This window comes from Monodelphis domestica, chromosome 1 (genome assembly GCF_027887165.1).
Source record: "Monodelphis domestica isolate mMonDom1 chromosome 1, mMonDom1.pri, whole genome shotgun sequence".
NCBI lineage: Eukaryota > Metazoa > Chordata > Mammalia > Didelphimorphia > Didelphidae > Monodelphis > Monodelphis domestica.
The window spans coordinates 43,194,361-43,222,010 of NC_077227.1; the positions used below are offsets into that span (position 1 = coordinate 43,194,361).

Below are 27,650 nucleotides of genomic sequence, written 5' to 3' on the forward strand. Positions count from 1 at the left end.
CTCTTACCTTCTGTCTTGGAATCAATACTCTGTATTGATTCCAAGGCAGAAGAGCAGTAAGGGCTAGACGATGGGGGTTAAATGACTTGCCCAGGGTGACACAGCTAGTAAGTGTCTGAGACCAGTTTTTAACCTAGGACCTCCCATCTCTAGGTCTGATTCTCAATCCATTGAGATACCCAGCTGCTCCCTCCCAGAAGTCATATTTAAATAGGTCTTCCTGACTTCAATTCTAGTGCTCTATATGCTTTACCACCAAGCTGCCATATTTTTTTTTTTTTGTGGTAGGAAAGTGAGGATTCTAATTCTTTTGAAAACCTTTCTCTACTTCCTCTCTGCCATTTTACTCATGAAGTAACCAGTACATAAAGAAGTTGTGACTTGACTCAGGTTATATAGTGAATTGGGCAAGTGGGTGGTATAGGAGATAGAACACCTCAGTATCTTTGCCAAGAAAACTCCAGAAAATGGGGTAGCTCAATGGATTGAGAGCCAGGCCTAGAGATGGGAGGTCCTGGGTTCAAATATGGCCTCAGACACTTCCCAGCTGTGTGACCCTGGGCAAGTCACTTGACCCCCATTGCCTAGCCCTTACCACTCTTCTTGGAGTCAATACACAGTATTGACTCCAAGATGAAAGGTAAGGGTTTAAAAAAAAAAAGAAAACTCCAGAAAAGTCCATTGGGTCACATAGAGTCAGATATGACTGAACAACAGCATATAGTGACTTGGTAGGAGAACCAATATTTGAATTGCAAGTTCTGTTCCACATGAAAGGTTCATGTTGGCTTGAGAATGTATCTATATTCTAATTTAGTGAAATATTTGGTGTCAATCCAACTGTAAGGGAGATTTTAGAAAATAACTTGTGTACAAATGGTGCCTAATAGTGTCCTTCCTTTCTCTGATGAATACCTATTTACTTTCAGAAGGTGAATCTACAGAGAAGTTGAAACTAGCTTATAGACCAAACCCCTGCGATGGAGTAGTAATGGTTAAGCACCAGGGATCATGGGGCTTAGTGTGCAATGAAGTCTGGACTTTGGCAGAGGTATCGGTGATCTGTCGACAAATTGGTTGTGGAGATGGTGTTGGTGCTCCAAAGTATGTTCCCTTGCCTGACGAGACCGTTCAGCCATGGATCCATGATGTTTCCTGTAGAGGCAATGAGTCATCTCTGTGGGACTGCAACATTGGGGAATGGAGTCGGAAAAAAATGTTCGTATGAATGGATTGGAGTAGCTCTTTGTTCGAGTAAGTCAACATGTTTCTTAATTTGTAAGGAGAAAGTCTCCTTTGCTTAGGAATGCTTGCCACTTTTTGTATTTGGAAGTTTTACTCTTTGGGTGCAGCCTTAGTCAGAAATCACCCTTCTAGTACAGTAAACCCACCCAATCTTTATCTAAGGAATTTACATTGAGAATATACTTCGTGTGGACACTCATGAACTAAGACCAGAAGGTCCCCTTTACTCTTCTAATGGATATAATAGAAAAGGTCTTTGGTGGTGGAGTTAACAGGTAGAGAAGAGATCTAGATCTTTCTCCAGATCTTTGAACACAGAGGTGATAGGAGAAAGTCATTAGGAGATAGCACCTCTGTGTAAGTCAGAACAGAGTCCGGGAAGATGCTCTTGAAATGGTGTCCACACTAATTCCTGCACACAATCAGTGCTTTGTCCGTTTTAACTCTATTGATGGTACTAGTGGTAAAAACTACCCATGGGGATTAAACACCTAGAAAACGATTCTTTGTTTCCCTCTCCCCCCTCTTCTGGCACCATATGTCACTGCTCTGTATGATCTATTTTTGGCATATAAAACAAGGATCAGGTACAGAATGGTGTAGAGGGAAAAAAGCAAACGTCAAATGCTGACAACCCATGGCAGAGCTCTAGTAATTTCAGAAAGTCAAAAGTCACCTGATTTTAGGCAGTAATATGCAAATTATACGAGGCTAGTAGGTAGCCCATTGCACAGGGTGCTGGGCCTGAAGTCAAGAAGATCTGAGTTCAGATATGACATAAGACACTAGCTATGTGACCCTGGGCAAGTCACTTAACATCAGCTTGCCTTAATCTATTAGAAAAGGAAATGGCAAACCATTCCAGTGTCTTTGCCAACATGGACATTATAGTCCCCAAAGCCACAAAGAGTTGGACACAACTGAATGACAGAACACAACAACAACATACAAATTATACATAACCACCATGAATTCAATTATGTATGATCATATATCAAAATTTTCTAATTTTTAGTTTAGAATCTATCAAAAATTTTCTAATTTCTACTTTTGAGTCTATCAAATTCAACTTCTTCACATTTCATAGCTGAGGAAATTGGGGTACTGAGAGGAATAAATGACTTCCACAGAGTCACATAGCTAATAAATGTCTGAGGTAGGATTCACACTCATACTTTCCTGACTCCAAATTCAGCACTCAAGCCACAATGTTGCTTAGCTGCCCCTGGTTTAACAGAAGAGTTCAGTGTCATAAGAACAAATAACGCTGTGTATTGATATCAATTTACACCAAATTTTAATTTGATTTAGAATTTCTCCAGCTCTTTTTCTTTTCTAGAGCAGGGCAGAAATCTGCTGATGTGTCTGTCATTTTTGTATGTGTCTTTCATTTCATAAGTTTCCAGTCCTTTGGATGAGGAAACTCCCCTTACCAATGAAGATTGGTGAATATTCTGTAACATTTTGCCTTAGAGCAGATGTTCTAAGTTCTTTTTGGCATGGACCCTTTAAGTTATCTGGAAAAGCCTTTTGGGTACTTTCTCAGAATAATGTTTTAAGTGCATCAAATAAAATTAATAAGACTACAAAGGCAATAAATTATATTGAAGTATAATTGTAGAAATATGTATTTAAAAACATTGCGGACCCTCAGATTAAAATCCATGACTTAGAATGTTCTCTGGATTTGTGAGGTTTGTCAACTTATTTAGTTGAGCTACATAAGCTCAAGAAACTGGAACCCGGACCTGGTAATTATCCCCAAAGCACTCTAATTCAAACCGTCTGATGACTGCCCAAATTGTTAGTATGAAAGGGTCATTTGGATTATCTGTGTCTACCAAGCAAGTGAATGTGGAATTTCCAAGCATTCATGTTAGAGTCTCTCTTTCACTCTGCTCTTGTTTCCGTGATTTCTGATCTGTTTCATACAATGACCTTTCAAGAACTTGATCTCTTTTAGCCTATTGCTTTTGCAGATGGAGTCTTTGAAGGAGTCAACTTGGTCAATGGGAAAAGTCCCTGCGCAGGGTTGCCATAGATCAAAATTAAGAAGGGAACCGATAGACTGTGTGGCCTGCACATGGAAGAGGCAAATGTGTTTTGCAGGGAGATGAGATGTGGTCCAGCTATTCAAGCTTCCAAAGGAGGGTTGAGAAATACTTCAAAATATATGGACTGTGAGGGGACAGAGTCAACAATCCGCAATTGTAAACTGAATAACAACTTCCAGAAAGGTTGTCATCACCAGCAGGAGGCTGAAGTGATCTGTGCAAGTAAGATCAGCAGCTCACTATGAATGGCTTTCTTCCCTACAAAAAAGGACCAGTGGAGCAGTATTTCCCAACCCAGACAATACCAGTGACTTGTAAAACCGCTAAATTCTTTTCTCCAAGTCATTGACCCTCTGAAATATGCAAGTCAGGGGGGGGTGAATTAGAAGTGGAGCTGAGAAGAGCAGGATTCAGGGAGGATCAGAAAAGCAATCATTTATTCTTTATTTTTTTGAATTTAACAAATATAGAATAAAAAGCAAAAGAATTAAAAAACAAATAAAAATAGAATAGAATAAGAGAATTATAGATGAAAATGTTGGTTTCTATTATGTATAGCTTGAAGCAGTCATTTTAAAAGTTTGTGTGATTTAAGATGACATTTTGATCGTGATAATTCTGTGGACCAGTGAAAATGTTCAAGGCTCAGGAATCAACAGTTTACATAGTACTTTATAATGTGAATTCACCTGTGGATCCAGAAAAAGAGAATCAAATTAGATTAAATCCAGAACCCATCTGATAGTGTGAATCATTCTATGCATATTTCCTGTTTTAGGAAATGCAAAGATCTATCTTAACTTTTGTATGGTACCTTCTTGTTCTGGACTAGGAGATTTCTACCTTTTGTTATGTTTTTTTGTGTTTGGCATTTACTCATTTGCCCATCAGAAAAAATTCACTTTTTTTGTAACTATAATGTAAAATAAATCACAATTCAAAGATGAGCAGAAAAGATAGGATGTAAAATCCAAATTTGATTGTTTTCTGAAAGTACATATGATGTGATCATTAAACTTTAAGTAGGAAAAAAAAACAAATATAGTGAGGTTACAATACTAAAATAGATGACATTTCATATCAATTCAATTATTCTTATTTTAAAATTAGGAACTTGTTGAATGCAAGATATTTTGCTAGGCATTTGGGACACACTTAGGAGATATGGCAATAATTTTTGGTAAAAAAGGGGAAGATGCTTTATCCCTCCCAAATTAGGAATTTATGTCTAGTTCATAATTTTTATTGATTCTTTGATTTAACGAATAGCAAAAACCAGGTTTTTTGTATTTAATGATTCTCAAAACTGGGAAATCATTGCTTTCGGGACAAGCCACTTATGATTTTTCTGCCCTACTTCTAATTTAAAGTGATGGCATCAGTAGAGAATGATGGGGTTGGGAAGAAATAATCAAGAAATTGGTGTTTGATAGAAGACATATTTTTCTAGACATTGACTTTAAAATTAGGAATAGTAGCCTCTTGGTTAGGGATAGCATTTATCTAATGAGATTTGGCGAAAACAAGTCTAAAATTTATTTTTTTAAGCTAGCATTTATGATTTTAAAATTTGTAGGGTTCTTTACAAATATTATCTCATTTGTCCTAAAATAAGTAGAGTTCTTTACAAATATCTCATTTATCCTATAATAACACTGGGTGATGGATGCTAATATTATCCCCATTTTATAGAGGAAACTGAGGCAGATAGATTAAGTGAATTGTCCAGGGTAATACATCTAGTAAGTGTATTAAGGTCAGTTTTGAACTTAGTTTTTTATGACTTCAAGTTCAGCATCCTTTCCACTGCAAATTAAGAAGAATTTCAGTCCAAAGAGAAGGGGAGGGAGGAAGCTGCTGATGTACACTTTTAAAAAAATTATTAAAAAACCCTCACCTTCTGTCTTAGAATCAACCCTGGCTATTGGTTCTAAGGCAGAAGAGCAGTAAGGGTTGGGCAATGGGGGTTAAGTGACTTGCCCAGGGTCATATAGCTGGGAAGTATCTGAGGCCAGATTTGAACCCAGGACCTCTCATCTCTGGGCCTGACTCTCAATCCACTGAGCCACCCAGCTGCCCCCCTGATGTACACTTTTGAAGGCAATTACAATACATGAAGTATACTATAGACACTTGGTCAAGTACTTGAAGAAGACTATTCTTTATCACTAAATGTTCTCTACTCAAGGGTGAAATCTACATTGATTTCACAAATCCCCATACTTTCAAGTAATAATACAGTTTCTCATTTCCATGGAACCCAGCTCACTCTCTGTTTTATGTGCTCTAGCTTGTTAATTAATTTTAAAGAGGAAATGATTATGGTGATAATTCTTTCTGTCTCTTCAAGGTTTCCATATTTTTTCTATTTAAGTCATTTTCAGACTCTGTGATCCCATATGTGGTTATTTTGGCAAAGATATTAGAGTGGCTTGCCATTCACTTTTCTGACTCGTTTTGCAAATGAAGAAACTGAGGTAAAAAGGTTAGATGAGTTGCTCAGGATCACATAGCTAGTAAGTCAGTGAAGTAAGTGGCTGAAGCTGGATTTGAACTCTTCCTGACTCCAGGTTGTACACTCTATCCAATGCATCCCCAAATTTCCAATTCTCTCTCTCTGTGTCTCTCTCTGTGTTTCTCTCTCCCCCTCTCTCCCTCCTTCTCTCTGTGTTTCCATCTCTCTGCCCTCTCCCTCATTCCCTCCTTACCCCCCTCTCTCTCCCTTCCCTACCATCTCTCTCTCTCTCTCTCTCTCTCTCTCTCTCTCTCTCTCTCTCTCTCTCTCTCTCTCTCTCTCTCTCTCTCTTTCCCACCATCCCCCTCATCTTTTCCCTCATTACATCTTTGTATTCAACTTCTCTTTGAACATCATATTTTTCTTTTGAGTAGTGTAAGTTCCTGGAGGTCAGAGATTGTCTCTTTTAGTCTCTGCTTACATTCTCTAGGGCAGAGCCACTGGGTTCTAGGGGGATTAGAAACTGTATTATTGCTTGAAATTAAGGGGATTGTGTGAAGTCAGTGTAGATTGCACCCTTGAGTAGAGAATGTTTGGGGGTAAAGAATAGTGTTATACTTAAATTGGGTTGCTTAATATTAGGTTAATTAAAGCCCAACACTTAAATTAGGTAAAGAATAGTGTATACTTAAATATTTGTAGAGTCAATTTAATTAACTAATTAATTAAAGTACTTAGTTATCCGATGAAGGGGTTTGCTACTGAGCAATTGCCATGAATTGAGTCAGTTTCTTACCTAAAGGACTCCTTTTCTACCCAGAACACATAGAGGTCCGGCTGATTGGAGGTGAACATCCCTGTGCAGGGCGCCTGGAAGTGAGAAGAGGTCTGACCTGGGGCACCGTCTGCGACTCTGACCTTGATCTTCAGACAGCCCATGTCATCTGTCAGGAATTACAGTGTGGAACAGTCATTTCCACTCCAGGAGGAGCACACTTTGAAGAGGGCACTGGCGTGGTATGGAGGGAGGTGTTCCAGTGCCTAGGGAATGAGTCTCTGCTGTTTCATTGTCCTGTAGGGCCAGAGAAGAAGGAGCCCTGCACACACGGTCACGATGTCGGGGTCATATGCTCAGGTGAGGCATCTCTCTAGGCTGGAATGAAGGAAGTTGACTCCATTTCTCCTTCTGCTCTATCTTTATCCACTGATTGGTTCATGTACTACTTTGCATTGTCCTCCAGGAACAAGTCTACTTTGTCCTTCTAACCTCATTGTGAGCTTTCTCAAAAGTAATTAAGCACAGGCCATGGGCAGAGGATTTTATCAGGTGCTGAAAACAAGGAAAAGTTGGATCTTCTGTTTTTTAGACTTCAGAGTATCTTTGTTGTTGATTCGTTTTCAGCCATGTCTGACTCTTTGTGACCCCTTTTGGGATTTTCTTGGTGTGATTTGCCATTTCTTCCCCAGTTCATTTTATAGCTGAGGAAACTGAGGCAAATAGGATTCAGGGATTTGCTTAGTTACACTATAATCCTGTGTCTGAGTAGGGTTTGGGGTCTTCCCAAATTTTTACTAATTATTTACTAAAACATAAAATGATCATTTCAACTTCATCCATACTGGGCAAGAAAGGATATTATTTATTATTAATAAAATACTGAGCATTTGCATAGCACTTTAAAATTTGCAGGGCATGTTTACATGTATCATCTCACTGGATACTCACAATTATTCCATGAGTAGGTGTTATTATTATCCTTATTTACAGATGGGGAAAGAGAGTTAGAGAGATTAAGTAAGCTGCCTGGGTCTAAACACCTACTAAGTGTCTGGGGCAGGATTTGAACTTGAGTTTTCCTGATTCCAAGTCAAGCTCTATCTTCTGTGTCATGTCTATGCAAAACAAGAATATCAATATATGGCAATTCAGATTGGATAGATTTTTATATCCCTTCTGCTTGTTGTAGTATCTGGCACATACTAGGTACTTAATAAATGTTTATTGATTGATCACATAGTTCAATGGGAACGTGATTGGGGATGGTGACTTTAAATGATCACTTATTGCAAATAGTAATAATATGGAAATAGGTTTTGAATAATGATATGTGTAAAACCCAGTGGAATTGCTCATTGCTATGGGAGGGGGATGGGTGGAGGGGAGGGAAAGAACATGAATCATGTAACCATGGAAAAATATTCTAAATTAATTAACTAACTAACTAAATTTATTTAAAAAATAAATGTTTATTGATTGAAAACATACATAAATTGGGAAGGACAATGATTAAATGGATGTCCTGGTTGTCATCCCCTAAATGGTTCTTAGCTTATAATATCCGTTCTTTAATGTGGAAACCATAGTTTCATACAGTAATCTAAGTAGGATCCATATGCCACATTTTAGAAGCAATATATTGGACCATTTTCTTTCCATCCCTAAAATACTTTCTGGTGCTTCAAGAAGTTCATCACTCATTGTTCCCCATGAAGTGTTCTATATGAAGTAAAGAACTAATGGGTACATCTCCAATGACAATGGATTTAATTCGCTAAATGCGTTATTGCCTAGGTGCTTTCTATGTGCGGTGATTCAAAGGACAAAACTCATTTCCCTTTCATTTATTTTTGGTATAAAATATAACCTGTTTTCTGTGATGTGACGACTGATGTTTCCCTCTCTTAGACACAGAGTCCTTTGCTGAAACTTGCCAGTCATTGGGTTCTCTTGCCATCTGTGGACAGATTGTCCATATGAAAAGTTCCTTTTTTGTCTCCTTAGAGTACAGGCTGGTAAATGGCAGCAGCAGATGTTCAGGGAGAGTGGAAGTCCAGGTGAAGGGGGTCTGGGCCCCACTCTGTGCCAGTCATTGGGATTTACAAGATGCCAATGTTCTCTGCCATCAGCTCAACTGTGGCCAAGCTGTGGCAGCTCCAGGAGGAGGCCATTTTGGGGAAGGAGAAGGCTTGATCTTGCCTGATGGATTTCATTGCACAGGGAAAGAATTTTACTTGTGGAACTGCCCAGTGAGTGTCCTGGGAGCACCTGTGTGTGCCTCAGGGAATGTGGCTGGAGCCATATGCTCAGGTGAGTGACAAGGCAGCCAGACATAGAGACAGACAGTGGGTACTGCCCATGGGAGACAAGTTAGGGGATGAAATATTGGAATGAACAAACAAATTCATAGGAGGAAATAGGATATGTAAGAAAGGGCATTAGATTTCCAGTCAAAAGATCTGGGTTGGAGTTGTGGTTCTATTATCTGTGTGGCCAGGGGCTAATTTCTTGCCTTCTCCAAGCTTCAATTATTGCATATGGATTTATTATTAATAAATTCTTAATTTTAGTTAATTAATTAACTTAATTAATTAAAAATGTGCATGCATTTTAATGAGAGATTTGGTCTAGGTGAACACCAATATCTAAATTTCAAAATTCCTCTATACCCTCTAGATCTACTCTGATCCAGGACAAATAATAATGGAGGAGCTGGCCTGATATAGAAATGTGAGCTTTTCCACATGCACAATTAGACTTAGAATCGAATTTTAAAAGTGATTTTATTTGTAGTTTCATTATATCATTCTTTATTCTCTGATACAGTTCATCAAAAGACCCATCCTATGGCAAGAGATAGCTTTTGTAGCTTTTGGAAACAGACTTGAAAGAGAAAAAATACCTGCTCTCTTCCCCCATTTTATTCAGTTCATCAGAATAAAAATATTCCCTAAAACTTTTTCTTGCTGACTTGTTTATTCATAATATGTTATAGTTGTTGTGGTTTAGTTACTTTTCAGTTGAATCTAACTCTTTGTGACCTCATTTTATGTTTTCTTGGCAAAGATACTAGAATGGTTTACTATTTTCTTGCCCTGTTCATTTTACAGATGAGGAAATTGAGGTAAACGGGGTAAAGTTTCCCAAGAGACTCACAGCTAGTAAGTTACCTAAGGCTAGATTTGAACTAAGGGAGATGAGTCTTCCATAATTCAGGACTGGCCCTCTATCTACTGTACCCCCTAGTTGCTCCAATATATTATAGAGGGTACCTCAAAAATCCCTAGTGTAATTTTTATGCTCAAGTAAATGTACATATAAAAATAACTCTGTCTTATTACCTAGAAAAAACACAGTAGAATAGGAAGAAAAAGTATTATCCTATTTTATAGATGAAGAAACTGAGTTTTATTGAGATGAAGTGACTTACCTTTCTTTGGTTTGTAAGGGAAAAAAAGACTTAATTATATAAAAGGTTGGACTGGATTATATTTAAAATAGGGTTTCCAGGAATTTAATTTATTCCAAAAAGATTTATTTACAATTTATTTACAAAATTTAGAAAGAGTGAAGTAAGAAAATCAGAGAGAGGATAGGGTAAGATTTCTAGCCTAAGCACTAAATAATTTAATCCTGGCCCCTGGCTCAACCTGGGCAGGGAGAGTTAGTCCTTAGCTGGCCTTGGCAAAGCCAAGGACCTGGGGGAGTCTCTTTCAAGAGAGTAGGTCTCTCCTGAGGCTAGTTTTTTCCCCCAGAAAATCCAGGAAATGAGTCAGCCTTTTCACTCATCATGTGTCAGTCCAAAGGAAGAGATTCAAGGACAGTATCACCAGGAATAGGGTCTCAGGTCCAGTCAGCAGATTCTTCTCCAGTCTCAACTCCAAAGAATGAAAAACTGCCTATCACAGGAAGTTCAACTCCAAGTAGAACTGCACTCAGGAAGTTGTCACATCCTTTTAAAGACACTTTCTTTTGCATCACTTCCTGTGTCTTCCCCTAATTTTACATCTACCAATAACAGTTGAAGCTTTGGTTTAGGACTGCCCAGGGGCAGTCAGTTTAATTCCAATTAGTCACTCACTATTGCACACATGGATCACAGACCTCCCCGATTCAAGTGTGAATGGGGTTTTTACACCTTTGGTAATTAAATATAAAAATGGGCAGATCTCCCCACTCAACTTTAAGAAGAGTGTTTAAACTTTCAGTGATTAAATCTAAAAATGGGCAGGGGATTTAATTTAATTTTCACAATCAGGGGAGAATTAATTTAATTTTCATAACCAGGGAAGAGTTAAATTTAATCTTCACAGATTATATAGGTAATATATTGTCTTAATCAGTAACTGAGCACATGTCTTTAGACTTTAATTTTTTGGTATACTTTGGTAACTGAGTCAAGGTCATTAAGCTACTGTTATATCTTGATTGGCCCCTCAAAATATAAAATGACCCAGTAGATTTTATTCTTAGAAATGATCTTTGCTTTCTGCTAACAATGAAGAGTTAGTGCTTATTCCTTCTTTCCTCTCCCTTCTCTTGCTTCCTGCATGCCCAACTTTCTAAGATGCTGAGGATTCTAGTAAATAATTCCCTATCAGAAAAGTCTAATCTGTTCCTTGTTCTCCAGGAAGGGCTTTCTACTCCTCCCCCCTGGATCTCTTTTCAGTATCTGCTGTAATTCTCATTTTACTAAACTTAGATTCTCTTCGCTTGAGGAATGGGCAGAGCCGTTGTGATGGAAAAGTAGAAATTTCCCTGCATGGAGTTTGGGGTCAAGTCCTGGATGCTGCTTGGGATCTCAGTGGTGCTGAGGTAGTGTGCAGGCAACTCCAATGTGGAAGAGCAGAGAGAGCCTTGAACCCTTCTGTACCCTCTCTCAGGGGAGGTCTTCTGGGCCTGAGCAGGGTGAGATGTGTTGGCAATGAGACCCAGCTGAGCCAGTGTAACATTTCCACATCTGCCTTGGCTCCAGTGAGGATCACTCAGGAAGCTGGTGTTGTCTGTTCAGGTGAATATCAATCCAGTAATTTAGAATATTTCCTGGCTTCTCATATTTTCTTAAAAATTCAATTAACTTTTTTCCAATTAACAAGCATTTATTGTTTCACACACCCACCTTTCCCTACCATTCCACTGAGAAGAAAAATGATACAAAGTCCCAGGAAAAAATTGTGTTCCTAGTCCAGTAAAACAAATCCCCACATCCTATATTGGCCAAAACACAATATAACATTCAAAATGATGGATTTTTCTGCATATTGAGTCTATTGACTATCTGTCAGGATGTGGGTAACACGATTCAGCTTCCTTTCTCTGGTTGGTCATTGCATTGATGACTTGCTAAGGTTTTCATATTTTTTTCAGAGTTCTTATTATTGTATAAACGTTTCCTTTTGTTCACTTCTTTCTACATCACTTCATACAAGTCTTCCCAGGATTCTGTGGAGCCATCCCTTTATTTCTTTATTTTTCTTTTTATTAAAACCCTTACATTCCATCTTAGAATCAATATTGTCTATTGGTTCTAAGGCAGAAGAGTGGTAAGGACTAGGCAATGGGGGTTAAATGATTTATCTAGTCACCTAACTAGGAAGTGGCTGAGGTCAGATTTGAACCCAGGACCTCCTGTCTCTAGGCCTGGCTCTCAATCAACTGAGCCACCCAGCTGTCCCCCATTCCTTCCTTTCAGATAGTACCATAGTAGGACATTCATATACTAAAATTTATTCAATCATTCAGCATTTGATGTTTCCTCTTTAATTGCTAATTCTCTGTCACCACACAAAAAGATGTTATAAATGTTTTTATACACTTTGGTCTTTTTCTTCTTTTAAAAATATCTATTTGGGGTATAGACTGAGTAGTAGTATTGTTGGGTCAAAGGATATATGGTGAGTTAAGTGACTTTTGGGGCACAGTCCCAAATTACTTTCCCAAATGATCATACTAGTGCAAAGCCCACAAGTAGTGAATTAATATACCTGTTTCTCCACAGTCTGTCCAGCACTTGTAATTTTCCTCTTTTTTTCCTTTTTGTTGAACTTTGCCAATCTGAGTTCTTTGATGTAAAACTTGAGAGATGCTTTAATTTGGTTTATATATTTCAATTTCTTTCATGACCTAACCTCTGATCTTTATGCTAAATTATGTTTTGTTTCTCAGAGAATAGAAGGATCCGCCTGGTGAATGGCACCGGCCGCTGTGCTGGGCGAGTAGAGATCTACCACAATGGCACCTGGGGCACCGTGTGTGATGATGCCTGGGACCTCTCTGATGCCAATGTGGTCTGCAGACAGCTGGGATGTGGCGTGGCCCTCAGTGCCATGGGATCTGCTCACTATGGGGCAGGGAATGGTCTCATTTGGCTGGATGAGGTGAGCTGCTCTGGGAATGAGTCTGAGCTGTGGCAGTGCCCATCCCAAGGCTGGGGCCAGCATGACTGCAGACACAAGGAGGATGCTGGTGTTCTCTGTTCAGGTCTGAATGTGGGTTCCTGGAATAGTTTGGGAATGAGTGACTTTTAGTTTATAACTTCTAATAATGCTAGCATTAAATTATTTTAATTTATCTTTGATGAATTCTGTAAAAAGGTAATGTCAGTCTCAGAATTTTTATTTCTAAAATATAAAAGTCATATAAAACTCATTGATCACCATAGCAAAGCAGGGTAGACCAGTACTCTTAGAGTTCTTAATTTTTATATTAATACCTCTATTTTCTCAGTTATTTAGGCTTCTGGGGGGGCTTGATATCGTTGTATTGACCCAACAGGACTGAGATCTCTATTTCATGTCTTTTCTGATAGTTCCAAGTATTTCCTCCTCTGTCAAGGACTTCCTTTGTTCTTCTGGAACAAAGATGCTACCAGGCCATATGGGCAGGTTCCCTACAATACAGCAGAGGTCATGGTTGAATCTCAGTGTCAAATGTTCCAAGCTTTCTTTCTCTTTGGGTCTTCTGGAATATTATTTTATTCAATATACATGGTGACTAGATGTCAATGAGACTATTTGGAGAGGAGGGCTAAGGCAGCAATTGCTCCTGATTTTAGTTTCCTTCCTCCATTCAGTAAAATGAGGGGTTTGAATTAGACAGTTATAGATTCTGCCCAGACTTACTACCATGTAATAATGAATAATGGTCAATATTTTCTAGTACTTTAAAGTTTGCTTTCTCTTTATTATCTTGGTTATTGTTATCAATATTTTACAGTCAAGGAAAGCAAGATTAAGATAGGTTAAGTGACTTAAACAGGTCATATAATTAGTGTCTAAGGCAGGATTAGAGTGTGGGTCTTCCTGACTCAAAGACCCATTTCTCTATCCATTATACTACCTTACTACTTCTGTAAGGATATTGTTTCATGTAACAATAATGTTAGAAGCCCAACATTGACCAGTGTCTCTTCTCCCTAGAGTTCACAGCTCTGAGACTCATCAGTGACACCTACAACTGTGCTGGGTGGTTGGAAGTTTTCTACAATGGAACCTGGGGATCTGTGTGTAGTAATTCCCTGAAGGATGTCTCCCTCAAAGTCATATGTAAACAGTTGGAGTGTGGAAATTCAGGTTGGCTGGATAATAAAAGAGGCCCCATGTGAGATCAAGGTTTATCTGGTTAGACAAAATTGAATGCCGTAAACACCATACGACGTCCCTGTGGCAGTGCTCATCAACTCCCTGGCATCCATACTCATGTTCCCAAGAAGATGAGGCCTGGATCACCTGTGCAGGTTTGATATTTTGTGTTCTCTGCACTGAATTTATGGGTTTACACTCAACCATTCATTTTATTTTATACCTGTGACCTCTTCTTGGCTACAGTCACATAACTTCACTTACAAGAGGACCCTGAGATCATTTGTCTGACTTTTACTTAAGCAGGAATACCATCTGCAACATACCTGACAAACGCCATTCAACTTTCACTTGAAGTGGTGTAGTGGTGAGAACTCACTACCTGTCAAGGCACATCTTTGTGTTCTTGGGCAATGCTAATTGTCAGGAAGTTTTTCTTCACATTGATTCAAAGTATGCTTTTCAGAAACTTTCATTCATTCCTTCTAGTATTCTCTTGGGGACAAAACCAAACAAGGCAAAATTCCATTTTATATGACAAACTTTCAAGTATTTGGAGGCATCTAATAAGGGTTTTTTCTCTATTCTAAACATTTTCAGTTTGTTCAAATGGATTTAAAATGTAATGGTTTATAATTCCCTTACAAACTGGGTAATCCCTCTTTATTTATCCTCCACCTTATCAATCAATCAGCAAACATTTAGTTAGCACATACTGTGTGCCAAATATTATGCTAGGCCATGCTAGGCCTTTGGAGTGAACCAAATCCACCTCTCAAGGAGTTTATCTGTGGAGACAAATTGAACATAGGGCTCTAGATATGATCTAATCAGAGCTTGAGACTGTCACCTTTCAGTGGAGGTCTTTGTCCTTGGTCCTGATATCTCCCAATACTTTATTCCTATAGGACACGCAAAGAAAAAAACAAATGAAAGTAGAGAGAGCTTCAACTGCTCAACCTCCCAAGAATGCACAGGTATTTGTTTATCTGCCCTTGTCTGTGAGTCTGTCTACTTCTCAGGGGATCTTGTTCTTTCAGCAACACCAGTGATTGCATTTTCAGAGATGAACAGGCTTCGTGTCAGGGACGGAGAGGATAGTTGCTCTGGGCGAGTGGAAATCTGGCATGGTGGCTCCTGGGGAATGGTGTGTGATGATTCCTGGGACCTGGAAGATGCTGAGGTTGTGTGCAGACAGTTGGGCTGTGGCTCAGCTGTATCAGCTTTGGGAGAGGCTGCCTTTGGACCAGGGACAGGGACTATTTGGCTGGATGAGGTGCGATGTAAGGGAACTGAAGTGTCTCTATGGGACTGTCCTGCAGAGCCCTGGGGACACAGTGACTGTGGTCACAAGGAAGATGCAGCTGTGAATTGCTCTGGTGAGTGGCAAGTTCCTGAGCAGAGTATGAATCGTGTACATGGTGGCCACAACAACAGATTTATAACTAGGGTGGGAGGGGGGAGCTTTTGTCCAAGGTGCTTACATTTTGGGTAGGTGCCTATATTAGCCTGCAAGGCTTTTATTTCCTGCTCTCTTTCTGTTTTACTCTAGCTGAACTTCTCTTGGTTAGACATTATCCTCAGTGAGAGGGGCTTCTTCCTTGGGCAATTTCCTTCTACTCTCAAATCTCCATGATCTTAGGCAATATCATCACACTCCTTTTCTTACTAGCTGCCAGTTTTTTAAGAATGTGACTAGATCCTAATTCAGCATCCCCATCTTTGGACTCCCCTTCCCTATTTCCCTAGATACAAAAATTTTGTTTTTACTTCTTCCATCACAAATGAAGCTGTGGGTTTCCATCTATTCACAGAACTATAAACTCAGGACAATAAATGGATCAATATTTGTAATGCATACACTGTGCCAAATACTGGGGATAAAAAGACACAAAAGATAGTTCCAGCCTTGAAAAAGCTTATAATTTATTAGGCAGAAAAATCCAAGTCAAGAATAACATGGATTAAAACATTAAAGGCAAAATTAAGTGACAGAATATTGTGTTAGGTTTCCATAAAATTCTCAAGAGAAAATGTCATAGACTTCTAAATTCAGTGACAGAATAGGGACAGACTGGGATGAGCTACTGACAAGATTTTAAGGAGGATAGACACCCTTTTAATATAATCATAAAAGTGGCAAAATTTAGCTTTTTATTTGTATTCAGTTTCTTTGGGCATGATTCCTATTCTCTCTAGAAGTGTAGGGGATTATGACTTAAGTTATAAGTACAACATTTTAATAAGTCTTAATATTGTAAACATCAGCACAGTAGTTTATAAAACTCAGGAGTTAAGGGTTTGAGACAAATGGACCCAAGAGAAGGTGCCCACAGTGAATCCAGTGGAGTCCCTCCTTTACTCTAGAAACAAATGTGTTTTGAGAAGCTGCTTAGGGAAGAAGTAGACAGGCACAGAAACACCATGTTGTTCTGCCAGTGATCTCTCTTGGTACTTTCTCATATTTCTTGAAAAAATTCTCATTGTATCTTCAGCCTGGTGTTGTCAAATTAATATTGAACTTGAAGCCAGTAGACCTGGAATCCAATGGTAGCTCAGACACCTATTGACTTTGACAATGACCAAGTTCCTTAATTTTTTCAAGTCTTAATTCTCCCCATCCCCACTAATAGGCAGACCTTGAATTAGTGATCACTCAAGTTGTGAGGAAACAGTTTTGTAACATATAAAGCATTGAATGAATGAGAGTTATTATTGTGATTATAATTATTATTATGAATTCTTTTCAAGTAGTGACCCAACAAAAGCAGAACATCTTGCATTATCTGTAAGAATCAATTGATGTTCTGATAAGAGGGATGTGAAAGCATTTGAGGGCATCCAGGCTTGTTGGCATCTGTAATTATGGTGAGGTCTATGAGGGTGTGGAGGAAGAATGAACTTGTATCCTTGGACTCTCTTGATTTCTCATTCCTTTAAAAGGTATCCTGTTATTTACTCAGAAGAGAATTATGCTTCCTGTTGTCATCAGTCTTGTCTTTGGAAGTCTTCTTTGCTTTATCTTAATATTTCTTGGAGCTTCTTTGTGGAACAAGAAAAGATCCTCCCAGGGTAAGTGGTTGGAAAGCACAGGATGAACTGGGTAATTTTAATAGCCAAGAAAAACGCCTTCTAGTGAAAGATATCTGGAATTTTACAAATTATGGTAAAATAGTGTCCAGAGCATAATGATGTAATGTTTAGCTTCAAGAACATGAAGTGTCTCTGATGATCTCATTCTCTCTCCAAATATTATGATTTTTATTTCATTCCTAAATTTTTGTAATTATTATGGAGAGCTGGGAAGACACTAGGATTCATGATTTCTATATCTTGAATTACTTTGGATATTTAGAAAAGGCATTTCTTTTTTCATGAGTCTATTAAACCTTCTTGGAAGTAAGATTATTTGCTTTGCAGAATGCATCTTAAAGCTTGTTTATGATTGACATATATTTGGAGGTCACTAAAAACCCAAAGATATGCTTTCATATTGTTTCCTGGATGAATTGGCTTTTACATTCACATAAAAGGCTTATCCTCTGGTTAAACCTGGTATTTCACTGATAAGATTTTTTGGCTTTGTATCACAGGTTTCTATAGCTAAGGAGTTTTAAAGATTTTTTTGGTCCACAGATATCTTTGGCGGTTTAGTAAAACCTAATAAAAACCTTCTTAGAATGATACTATAAAATAAAATACCCCAAACTAGAATGGAAACCAATTATTTTGAAATGAAGTTATCAAAATATCTGTAAAAATCACAAACAAACTGAAATGCATCAATGGCCCTATGACCCAAATTAAGAAATCTACTATGGGTGAATGTCATTTCCAGTGTGCTTTCTCCAGCCCATATTTCTCAAATAGGAATCAAAATCATTCAAAGTACATTGACAAGGAATTACATAATGGTTATGTGCATCAGAGCTGAAAGCAATAGATATTTTTATTGGGAATATGTAAGGAAAAGGCATGAAGCTTAACTAGAGATGCAAAAATCTCAGTCTTATAGAGGGGAACTAACTTGAACTACCTATCCAATAAACATCAGGAAGGATTACAATCTAGGTATTCTGATTCTAAATTCAGAGCTCTAACCATTATGCAGCACTGCTTCTCTGGAGGACTCAAGGCTGCTCTTGTCCAGTTTTGCTATATTTCAGCAGAGAATAGAATAAGAAAGAACCAGTAACTCAAAGGAAGAGAAAATTTATTCATGCAGAAGGTAGAACTTTTTAGGCTGGCAAGGTGATGAAAGATAGTTTCAGGAAGTTCTTGGAAACTCTCTCCTTGGTAGAGGGATATTAAGAGAGGGCAAACAATCATATAATTTAGAGTATATGTGTATATGTAAATATATAGTGCATATAAATGGATATACATATATAAACACATAATAAAAATACACACATAAATACACATGTGTGCTGGAGTCAGCTTGAATTGGTTTGTGGGATCCAATTGTTAAACTTTCACTCCTTGGAAATTAGCAAATGCCAGAACTAAGACTAATTTTCTGTTTTGTTGAGTGTCTAGACTTTGGGAAGTGTCAAGAGAAAATTTTAAGATACAGATTAAATTTTAAAGTATTTTGTTTGTGTATTTTTTGGAGACCTAGTTGTTAAATATTACCTGCATACCCTTCACACCTGAATATGAATAAATATGTACATATGTATAATATACATTTGGTATAAACATATGTTTACATGTATGTAAAAACATACATGTATATATGCATATAGGGGATACCTTCATTTTCTCTGTCTCTGTCTCTGCTCTTTCTTTTCCCCCACCTTACTTTCCTATGAACTATGAAGTTTTGGAATATTTTATCTTCATGTTTTTCCTTCAGATTCCAGATTGAATGCAAATTCTTCCCCAGAGGTCATCTATGAGGATGTTTCATGCATTGAATTGGGGGAGAAGCATGAAGAAATGGAAGAGGATGTTAGTAGTTTGCTAGAAGATCACTATGATGATGCTGAGGAAGGTGAGAATGACATCATCCGGGAGGAAGAAGAAGAGAAATAAAGGAAGGAGAAGAATATCTCTTACTCAGTTCTTGTTTACATTTCCATGTCCGTTTTTCTCTTCTGTACCTAGACAGAACTCCAGTTGACAGATATTATAGATAGAAAAGGGAAGCAAGAAACTCATTATTTTGGTAGGAAAAGCTTCTTATCAGTTATTTTGAGGAGTTCCTGCCTAAAAACTATATTCAGTCACTGTTTACATTAGAAAATTATAGTACGGAGGCAATAAGAGGATAAAAGGCCTTTCAATCAATGTTTCTCAGCAGCTTTAATTAAAGAAAATAATGAAAGGGTAGATGCTGGAATTCAGAAAATTTTATTTAATGGTTGACTGACTGTTAAAACAATATTAAATACAGGTAGTAGCAGTAGCCCAGACCTCCAAAAAATTACAAGTCTGTATGATATCAGCTCTTGGGGGCAGGTACAAAATCTTTGTTTTCTAGTAATGTCCTATGAAGTTTCATGGGGAAATTTTTTTCTTCTTTTTTCTTTAATGAGGTAACTCATTTTATTTTGCACAGATTGCATATTTCCACAGGATACATTCTCACCAAAGTTGTTTGAAAAAAAAATGACAAGTTTGTTCTTGGGAGTTTGGGCCTCCTGGCATCAAGGATGGTTTCTTTCCCTCGCAACTTTGGTCCTTAAGTGTGTGCAAGTTGATAACTTTTTCTGTTTTCACAATAATAGGGGTCTGGGCTTTGTGTTTTAACTGGCACTGAGACTTCAGAGATGTCCTCAGCTCTCCCACTATAGCACTAAGGAAGGGCGACTCTTCCAGTTGAGAATTTTTTTTTTATTGTACAGGAACTCTCCCATTGCCACAAAGACTGAAAGCACCAAGCCAGCTGGGTAATTTTCTAAACGTGGGTACACAATTTATATAAACTGAATCAATCTCTAAGTGGTAAAGAGTTAGGTTTCTTGTAGAGGGGCAAGTCCTACAATAAAGCCAGACCCCTGGTCAAGACCAGAAGACCCCAACCATTGTGAGAGGACTTCTTTCCTCCCCAAAGTATGAGACAAGTTTTTATACCAGTACAAAAATAGCCCAAGAAAATAGTCATACCCCTCCGAGAATAGAAACACTCAGAAGCAATTTTCATCGGTTACGTCAACTCGGAAGAACTTCTTATTGGTAAAAGAAATCATTTGACCATGACTTATGAGTCACTTGATAAATACAGGTGGAGCTGATCTTCCTGGGCTAGTTGATGCAAAAGATAAGAGTGGGTGGTGTGGGGTGGTACCTGGTTCTGAACCCAGGATCAGGCATGGTGACGCATAGTGGATCACACATTTCAAGACCATAATTATTGCTGAGGGTACATGATATAGATAGCAAATTTGAAAGTTAAGGTTGACAGCGAGGCTGACATTAAGGCCTATGTTAAAGCAGTTATTTACTCAATTCAAACCCTTAATACTTATACTAAAATAATTACAAAACTATTAATATCACTTATGATAGTGTTAATTACCTTATCTTAAAACCACAATTATGATTAACTCAAAACTATTTCAAACATTAAAATCTAATCCTCAGATAAGAGGGTAGGGGTTTTCTCACTCAAACAAGGCAGATGCCACCAATATTCTGAAATGTCAGAGCATTTTCTTCCTTACTCTTTTCCTCTGGACAGCCATTACCACACCGCCATTTCTCTTTCATCATATGAAGCTTGCCTTCTTCTTGGAGCTAAAGGATTGCTATCGTGATCTTATCTCAGGAAGGAGAACCCATGGCGTGTTAATGCCATAACTTTTGGACTCAATAAGGCCTCCAATCTGTGTCAGGGTACAGTTCTGCTGTGTGACAAACTCCCATGGTTGTTGACTCCATTAGGAAGGCGTAATCAGAGGTGAGAACACACTGGATATCATCTTCATTACTTTTCATGAGGACTGACTATCTCCTGCTACTCATAAAGGTCCACATTTTGTTGTAAGTGGAGGTTTTTTTTTAATTTCTGTGGAGAAGTCAGAGTCCCAGCCCAGGACAGTTTGGGTTGAAGTGGGCTGATCCATGTGGGCCAGAATGAAGCAGAAATTTTTTTCTTCTAAATACCATATTAAAATGAAGGATAGTAAAGTTGGTATGAATTGTTTGATGTACTTATTGATGAGACTAAAGGATTTTTGAAGTCATCTAGTATTTTTATCTCTTTTTATAAATAAGGAAAGTGAGCCCCAGGAAAGTTATGTAATTTTATTTTGGTCACACAGAAAATTTTAGGAAAGGCAAGATGTAGACCATTTCTCTTTTTATTGTACAATCCATATTCCAACAGTTCCCAAGAACAAGACTTAAATCTATTTGCCCATCTCTAATTTGGAGGAAAAGAAACTAACTTACTTATAGTGTGAAACTAGAGTGGTTTCCCTCACCTTTTTTAAAGTTTGATGCAAATAACATTTAAATACAACTGGTGCCTTGTTCTGGAAATTTGGAAAAATCCCATATCCTAAAGGTCTTATTAGTAGTAGACTAAGGTTTGGAGAATAGGTTACAGTTCTCAGAAGATTGTGACATTTTGTTCCAAATTATAAAGGTTATATTTAGAAAAGTAATGTATCAGAGTTGGGTAAAAAATTATCTTGTGCTATGTCTGATACAAAATTGGAACAAGATAAATAAATGCTAAAGTGAAATGCAAAAAAAAAGAGAATTATAGTACAATGAATTTGGGAGGGTTTCCCCCCTACTTTGACAATGATACATCTATTCATTTGCACAGCTAGGTGATATAGTGGATATAGTACCAGATCTGGAGTCAGGAAGCCTCATCTTCCTGAGTTCAGATCTGAACTCGACATTTGAAAGTTGTGTGACTTTGGACAAGTCATTTAATCCTGTTTGCCTCACTCCTCATGTATAAATTGAGCTGGAGAAAGAAATGGAAAATCACACCAGCATTTTTGCCAAGAATACCACAAATAGGATCATGAAGAGTTAGACATGACTGAAAAATGACTACAGAGCAACAGCCCAGCTTTTCATATATTCATCTATTTCTTATTGCTTCAAAGAATCATCTTTTTATCTGTACTCAAAATATTCATTAATGAAATTGGCTTTTAATTTTCTTTGGTTTTGCTTTTCCTGGCTTAGGTATCAAACATATTTGTGTCATAAAAGAATTTGGACTCCTTCTTTGCCTATTTTCCCAAATAGTTTTTATAGTATTGGGATTAATTGTTCTTTAAATGTTTGATAGAATTCATTTGTAGATCCATCTAGCCCTGAAGATTTTTTCTTAGGAAGTTCATTGATAGCTTGTTTAATTTCTTTTTCTGAGATGGGATTATTTAAGAATTCTATTTCCTTTTTTCTCAAGCTAGGAAACATATATTTTTGTAAATATTCATCTATTTCCCTTAGATTTTCAGATTTATTGGCATATATTTTTCAAAATCTCTCCTAATGTGGAGATGTGTCAAAATTGGGACACTAATACTTTGCTGGTGGAGTTGTGAACTGATCCAACCATTCTGGAGGGCAATTTGGAATTATGCTCCAATGGCTATAAAGCAATGCATACCCTTTGATTCACTGTATCCCAAAGAGATAAAAAGTGGGAAAGGATATTCTTGAACAAAAATATTTATAGCTGATCATTTTGTGGTGGCAAAATTTTGTATGCACTGCTCCAAATCTTTCCAGCACTAACAATGCCTCTCTGTTTTGATTATCCCATTAAAACTCAATGACACTAGGAGATCTGAATGAAGAATAAGTGTTGGTGGGCAAAGTCTGGAAAAAGACATTGATAGTAGAACATATACATATAGATTAAACCATGTTGATAAAGAAAGAGGGAAGGGAAGTGCAAAGAGCATGAAGAAAGACCATTGTACAGGAGTATGGGCAAAGGAGAAAGGGATCTGAGGGCTAAAGAGCAGTGAATAGGCACAGGGTAGAGAAAGAAGGGCACTGAGATAGGAGATAAGTGGGATGGAGACAGAAGAAAAGAGGGAAGGAAAAGACATTAAATAAAATTTCTTATACTTTTGAAACCAACATTATACACAGAGACAGATACACTGTGGCACAACTGAATGTAATGAACTTCTCTACTAGCAGCAATTCAATGATCCAGGACAATTCTGAGGGACTTATGAGAAAGAATGTTATCCATATCCCGCCCCCCCAAAAAAACAGTAGGAGTAGAAACACAGGAGAAAAACAACTGCTTGATCACATGGTCAATGGGAATATGATTGGAGATGTAGACTCTAATTGATCACCCTAATGCAATTATCAATAATATGGAAATAGGTCTTGACACATGTAAAACCCAGTGGAATTGGGTGTTGGCTATGGGAGGGGGTTGGGGGAAGGAAGGGAAAGAACATGAATCATGTAACCATGGACAAATATTCTAAATTAATTAATTAAATAACAATTTCCAAATTTAAAAAATAAAATAAAAATAATTTTGAAGCTATTATGAATAAAAGCAAGAGGGGCATGAATTTTTGGCAGAAAACTGAATTATATCTGGAGATAAAAGTAAGGTTGTTCTAAATAAAATGTGGTACAAGGCATGCAAAGGCTTAGGCTGAAGGCTCTGTCTGCTTCACCAAGCCTTCTCTGAACACATGTGGATAGAGCAATTAAAGGAGGTTATAGATATATGGCTAGGATAATTCAAATTGTAAAAGCTACAGAGCTTCCAGTGTCCTCCTCAAGAAATATGGGTCTCTACTGCTATCTAATGGGCATAACTCCTCTACATTTTGAGTGTCTTGTCCTTCTGGGTCCTTTTATTGATGTTATCTATGCTAGGTTTCTCTCTTGGCCTTGTGATTGGAAAGTTGCTTTCTGCTACCATCTTCTCGGCATCAGCCATTCAGTGTCTATAGGTCCATTTATCTATTCCAGGCCCACCTGCTGCTTTTTGGTATCTTCTATTTGGATGATGCCAATAGAAAGGCACTTCTTGTCAGGCAAGACTGAAGGCCCTTTTAAAGAATAGATAGTACTATGAACTGCCTGCTAGGCAGTCAAGAAAAAAGTGAGCAGAATGCATTGAGTAAAAGTCTATTCTTTTTCGACTGTCATTCTATTAATGCTAATTCTTGGCTCATGGCACTGGATAACTTTCTAACAGGGTTAAATCATTCTTTTAAAAACAAATTTAGGGGGTAGCTAGGTGACTCAGTGGGTTGATAGCCAGGCCTAGAGATGGGAAATCCTGGGTTCAAATCTGGCCTCAGACATTTTCCAGCTGTATGATCCTGAGTAAATCACATCATCCTGTTTGCTTCAGTTTCTTCATATGTAAACTGAGATAGAGTACTAGATGGCAAACCACTCCAATATCTGCCAAGAAAATCCCAAATTGGGTAGCAGAGTCAGACATTATTGAACAATGGCAAAATTCAGGTAGAACTACTAATCTTTGCCTCTCCTTCTTGCTACTGCCTTACTCTACATACCTACTAGTGACATTTGCATAACATATCCCTCAACACAAACTTTATTGCTCCCCCTTTGCTTTTATTTTGTTTAAGATTCCCCAAAATTTAACATAATCATTTGTTGTTTTAGAAAAGTTAAAATTTTCTTTCTAGAACAATGATGTTTGACTTGGAGGATTGTAAAATATTTAAAAAGTATATCAAAACCTGATCATTTTTTTCCTATCAATATATTTTTTTACATTCAGAGAATTCCATTTTTCTATGTATAATTCTTCTCCTCTTTTTAACAACTTTTGACAGAGGTGACAACAGAACCAGACATATGAGAAGCAGTGCCTGAGCTTAGGGAAATAGCTATAGTGGTCTTAGGTAGAATATAACATCCATATGTAGATGTATCCCATCCCACAATGGAAGTTTTGAAAAAGGATTCCATTCTATAGGAAAAAATTCCATTCTGTAGGAAATCTAAATTAACTTTGTTTAACATTTCTGTTTCCTTATTTAACTATTAGGTCCAAAACAAAATTGTGTCCATCTATATGGAGATAGAAGTTCTTGGGTATACAATCTTTGAAAGTTATAACACCTTCTCACTTTAAAATTTCAGGTTGGGTTCCACACTCCATAAGGATCAATGACCTGCCTTGGATGGAAGAAAGTGATCAGTCTGAGGTTGTTGAATATGATAACATTGAAATGAATGTTTTAAGAATGCCATCACAGTAAGACAGAATTCAAAATAAAAACTCTGTGGCTGAATATATTGCTCTCCTCCTCATTTAGGTATGACCATTTTGGGAGTGTAAAGACTAGAATTAATTATTGGTTTTCCCTTTCATGTACAGTAGGTATATTTTTTTCTTTAAAGATTGAATTCTTCAAGAACTTCCTGCCATTGTGGGGAGTTGATGACAGAGTTAGCTTGATTTTATCTTTGGAGACTTTTGAGAGCCCAATGTGGTACTTTGTGCACAGCAGAGTTAATGGGAAGACAATGAATATGGTGATAATATATGTATACATTAATTAATAACAATAACAAATGGACTATTGAGTAAACTAGGTATATAGTAAATTGTGAGCTTTCTGAGGATCACTTCGTTTTTGATTTTGTATCTCTAGTTTCTAACATATTGACTTATAAATAAGAGAAACTTAATAAATGTTTGTATGTTAACTGAATTCCATTGTCCCATCTTTATTGGGGGTAGATAATGGAATGAAGAAATTTGGTTTGAATAAAAAGGATGATGGGAAAGATGAAAACATTGAAAATTATTCTTGGACCCCCTGAGAGTAGTGTCTTCATTACTTGATCCCATTATTTGCAATCAAGTTTTAAGTCTGGCTGAAGAAGAGGAAGCATATTTACACATAAAGCACCTTAAACCCATAATTCCTAGGGAAACTGAAGATGCAAGAGATTAAAGAAGTAACAACTTTTTTCTTCAGCCTCTGTGATGGCTTCACAAAGTGATGTAGGTATGTGAGAGGCAGAAACTCTCAAGAGGGAGGGGAGGAAAATATCACTCTATATTTTCCCTTTATGCATGTGCATGTAGTGGGGTGTAAACTAGGATAATATTGGAAGTATGAACACCTTTGACCTACAAGGCTTTTTGCAGAAATTGCAGAACTTATCAGAAGGGATTTTTTCTTGATTCAATAATAACTCAAGGTGTTTTAATAACTTTTGTGGGGGGAGTGGGGCTCACCAATGGAAGAATTGCAATTCACTCCCAATTTGGATACTGACTGTTTTATGTAGACATATTAACCTTAACACAAATATTATGATCAAATAATATCCCTGTGTCACCTAGATGTATGCTTGATAAATATATTTGCAGCTGATGTGTGAAATACATTTAATTAGCTCAGAGATCCAGTCTCACAAAAATTCACAAGACATGGTTAGGTTCTCCAAATATACTTGTGGTATATTTGGTATATTTGGTATATTCTGAGTTATTATAGAGACTCTTTAATGAGATGTTCAAGCACTTGAAGAGTTTGTGCTCACAATCCACACAAGAAAAAAACAAATGTAAGAAGAATAACTATCTGTCAGACTAGGGCAAAAATCTGCCTGGAGAGTCCATTAAATCAGCCTGTCAATCTATATATCTTGAACATAGGGAAAAGGAGAAGATCCACTACTAAGAAGGAAAAAAACCATGATGGACTTCACATGGGAAACTGCAGTTCTTTATTTTTCTTTTCTTTTTTTGGGTATTTTCCTCAATTTTACTACTATTCTTAAATTTCTTTCTTTTTTCAGTTATATGTAGAAATGATTTTTGAAAATTGTTTTCTGACATTTTAGGATTCAGATATTTTCCCTCTAGCCCTCCCTTCACCATCACCCTCAAGTAGCAAATAGTTGGCTATAGATTATACTAGTGCTTTCATGCAACACATATTTCCATACTGCTCATGTCATGATAAAAAATACAAACCACACATATAAAAAAAAACTCATGAAGGAAATAAAATGGCAGATGGTATGCTGTGATCTTCAAGCTGATTGTAACTGTTCCTTTGAGTGTGGATAGTATTTTTCATCATGAATCCCTGGGGAAGATTTTGGAAACCTGCTTTGCTGATAATGGGTTAGTCTTTCACAATTGATTAGCATATAATATTTCTGATATTTCTACACTGTTTCCCTGGTTTTTCTCACTTCACTTGCAACAGTTCACATAAGTTTTTCTGGACAAATTTCATTTGTCATTTCTTATGGTTCAATAGTATCCCATTATAACTACATACTACAACTTTTTCTTCCATACCCCAAGGGGTGGCCAACTTCTTGGTTTCTGATTCTTTGCCAACACAAAAAAGCTGCTAAATATTTTGGTACAGGTAGGTACTTTTCATTTATCTCTGTTCTCTTTGAGATGTAGACCCAGTAATGGCACTTCTGGGTTAACTGCAGCTCTTTCAATGATTCTAAACTACTCTCTGAACTAAAGACTCGACTTTTTAATAATGATATCCTCCTAGTGTGGGCTTTTTAAAATAATAGACAAAAAAGAAAAAAAGCAGCTTTTGATGCATTTTTTA

At 37.4% G+C, this 27,650-nt stretch overlaps 1 protein-coding gene across 1 annotated transcript; it reads left to right on the forward strand.

Annotated features, from left to right (window-relative positions):
- The first annotated feature begins 341 nt into the window (after positions 1–341).
- On the forward strand, positions 342–19,149 carry LOC100618845 (scavenger receptor cysteine-rich domain-containing protein SCART1-like). The gene is given in 11 exon segments (XM_056815187.1): positions 342–1,210; positions 1,212–1,254; positions 3,225–3,521; positions 6,575–6,889; positions 8,537–8,854; positions 11,235–11,543; positions 12,698–13,012; positions 13,951–14,145; positions 14,148–14,267; positions 15,021–15,491; positions 18,971–19,149. Coding segments are annotated over 11 exon segments (2,865 nt in total). The 5' UTR covers positions 342–907.
- The last annotated feature ends 8,501 nt before the right edge of the window (positions 19,150–27,650 follow it).